This window comes from Orycteropus afer, unplaced genomic scaffold (assembly GCF_000298275.1).
Source record: "Orycteropus afer afer isolate SDZICR_OR568_19922 unplaced genomic scaffold, OryAfe1.0 scaffold00417, whole genome shotgun sequence".
NCBI classification, from domain to species: domain Eukaryota; kingdom Metazoa; phylum Chordata; class Mammalia; order Tubulidentata; family Orycteropodidae; genus Orycteropus; species Orycteropus afer.
Window position 1 is genome coordinate 604787 of NW_006922004.1, and position 3227 is coordinate 608013.

Genomic DNA, 3227 nt, shown 5'->3' on the forward strand with positions numbered 1-3227 from the left:
AGTTGAACATTTACCTCAAGTAGACACACTCCTTGGAGAGAACAACCATGGGAGAAAGACAGGCTGCCTATGCACAGGGAGACAGCTCAGGGGGCAGGAGTGTATGAAGGAACAGATACTGGGAAGAGGTAACTATGGGGAGGAAGTGGGAGGGGAGCTGTTGCATTGGGGTAAACTGTGGTCAATGACATGAGACAAAGTACATGTGAACTGCTGTATGGAAAGTGAATTTGCTCTGTAAATCTTCACCCAAATCACAATTTAAAAAAAAAAAAAAGTAAAAAAAAAGAACTTTTACTTATGTATACATTGACACCATGGCTTTTTTGGAAACTTTCTTCCTCTATCAGATGACAGTTGGGAAGAAGAACCAGAAATGCTTAAGCTGAGAAAGTGGTAAAGTCATAAAAATCAATAATCTCTAATATATAATCATTATTAATAATAAATCATTATAATAAAAGGAGCTCTGGTAGCATAGTGTCTAAGGCACTTGACTGCTAACCAGAAGGCTGGTGGTTCAATCCCACTATCCACTCCTCAGAAGGAAGGTTGGGCAATCTACTTCCATAGTGATACTGCCTCGGAAACCCAAGGAGGGGTCGCTATGAGTCAGAGCTGACTCAATGGCACAGAACAACAACAACGTTATAATAAAACATTCTCATATTTGAAAATCTAAATGATCATATCCACATCTTTCAAATATGGTAATTATTGAACTTTCTTTCCTTTTAAATTATGAGCTTGAAGGGTTGATGACATCCAGTTGTTGAATAGACTCTGCTACATGGTCGATGCTCAGTAAATGTTTATTGAATTGAATTTATTATTAAATGAGATATTTGGATCAAATGATTCCTAATAATCTCATCTCATTTTCACCTTCTGTGACTTTATGATTTGCACCATAAAGATCCAAGGTAATAGTTCAATGTGTGAAATGTTTCCAATATCTTCAAACTCAGAAGATGGACATCTTTGCACAGAATCTCATAGAATATTAATTGAACAGGCTGGTTTGCACTGAAGGTAAACTTCCATATTGTGTGACATATGTCACTATCATATGCCAAAGACATATAATAGCATGATTTCCATCCATTAGTGTTATATTTTATTTGTTTAAAAAGTGAAATTCTACTTTCTTTAAATTCTTCACACAAGTCTTGATTAATTATAGAAACTCACTTTATTCTGCATCTGTAAGATTGAGTATCTGGATGTTTATTGGGAATTAGAAAGGCTCAGTTGAAATGATCATGCTTTCTGTTCTAGTCCTACTTGGTTACATATGTGTGATCAAATGCATAAAAATAACAGTAACTCACATTATGTAGTATTTTAAGATGTAGAATGTACTTTGCTAAAATGTAAATAAATCAAATATTATTATCCTGTTTGAAAAATGAGGAAAATCCACGAAAGCTGGCCATTTGATCAGCCTAACTCTGAAAATAGCAGAACCAGAGTGTGAACCCATTATTTTATTGGTAATCTACCTGTGCTTTTACTGTACCATTGCACTACTCATCCCAATTCTTTATGGTCTGTGTCCAATTGTAAAGAAATTTAATCTCTTTCTTGACCTCTTTTGTGTATATTGAATTGGTCTTCAAGGATTGTGAACTCCACACAAGTGATTGGTTTTAGGCTAGGAGTCCCTAGGCTAAGCACACAATTAGTAGTAAAAACCCAATGAAAATAAAATGTGTGAAACTCCCAAAGATAAGGATTTTGTTTCCAAAACAAGTTGTTTTCATTTCCCTTGGCTGCGTTTCACATGAGTTAATTGCCAAATCTATCAAATGCTAAATAGTCCTTTTAGGGTCTAGCAGACCAGTAAAATTGTATACACCTGGATTTTGATAGATTCAACTTTATAACACTATTAAATTTTATCTTATCTGGACTTACTGAAAGAACCCTGTTTGTGCAGTGGTTAAGTCCTTAAGCCATTAACCAAAAAGTCAGCCACTCCATGGGAGAAAGGTGAGGCAGTCAGTTTCCATAAAGATTTACAGCATTGGAAACGCTATGAGGAAGCTTTACGCTGTCTTATAGGGTTGTTATAAATTGGAAAAGATTCAACAGCAATGGGTTTGGTTTTGTTGATTTTCTTTACCTCTGGTGAACAATTAATATAAATCAGTTATTTGAGAAATGAAGGAAAAATTGCTTTTCCCTTAATATTTCATATTTTGTTCATTAAGATCCTGACTCATTTGTGACATTCACTGTTATGATGAAAACTAATTCTGATTTCATTATCTTTATATATCTTTTTCTTATTACTCTCATTGTAAAGGTCATGGACAGTGTAATTGTGGAAGATGTGACTGCAAAGTAGGTTGGTATGGTAAAAAGTGTGAACACCCACGTTCCTGCCCACTGTCAGCCGAAGAGAGTATCAGGAAGTGCCAGGGAAGCTCGAGTCTGCCTTGCTCTGGAAGGGGTAAGTAAGATCCCTCAGGCCTTGTCACTGCCTCTTAATCCTATGTGCTAAATGAACTCCATCCACATATATCTTATTTTAAAAAGAACTGAGATCCCTGAATAAGGGAAGACTAGCCTTTTCAGAACTGATAATAAATCCTCTTTCCATGAGTAAAATACATGGAGAAATATAATCTCACTCTCTGTGTCTCTGTCACTCACTCACTCACTCACTCCCTCTCACAGTCTCCTTCAACTTCAAAGTCTGTTACAATTCATTCAGTTTATTGCTTTTTAAATTTTTTTTCTTTAATGATTCAGTGTGTACTCAGAGCTTTCTGAATGAGACTCTCTAATAATCCACTGACATTTCTAAAACCACATAGCATTGGTTAGAGGACATTATTCGCTTCTGCTGTTGAAAAGGCATGTAGCCTCAGGTATGTTCTTTGTACCAGGTAAATACAAATTACAGGAGAAAGAAGAATTCATCTAGAAGAGAACCGGTTCTATGCTTTTTGATTTATTAAAATAAGAAATACAATTTCACCTTCAGATGAATACACTAAACTTCATATGAAATATACTTTAGGTGAAAGTGGTAATTGAAATTACTATAAATTTTGTTCACTAAAGAGGAAAAAGAGAGAGAGTTAGGAAGATGGCAGACTAGGCACAAGGACTGCACAGACGCTCTTCAACAAAGAAAAGGGAAACCAATTAACACAGACACAGAAGATAATCTTGGACCCCTGAGCCTTGAAGGGAAGGATACAAAAGTGGACTAAACC

General features: G+C 35.6%; 1 protein-coding gene across 1 annotated transcript in view; it reads left to right on the plus strand.

Moving 5' to 3' along the window:
* Positions 1-3227, plus strand: part of ITGBL1 (integrin subunit beta like 1) — a 396418-nt gene that overhangs the window by 217855 nt on the left and 175336 nt on the right. The window contains exon 7 of the mRNA XM_007953815.2: positions 2309-2455. Coding sequence (XP_007952006.1) covers positions 2309-2455 — 147 coding nt within the window. The remainder of the gene's footprint in view (positions 1-2308; positions 2456-3227) is intronic.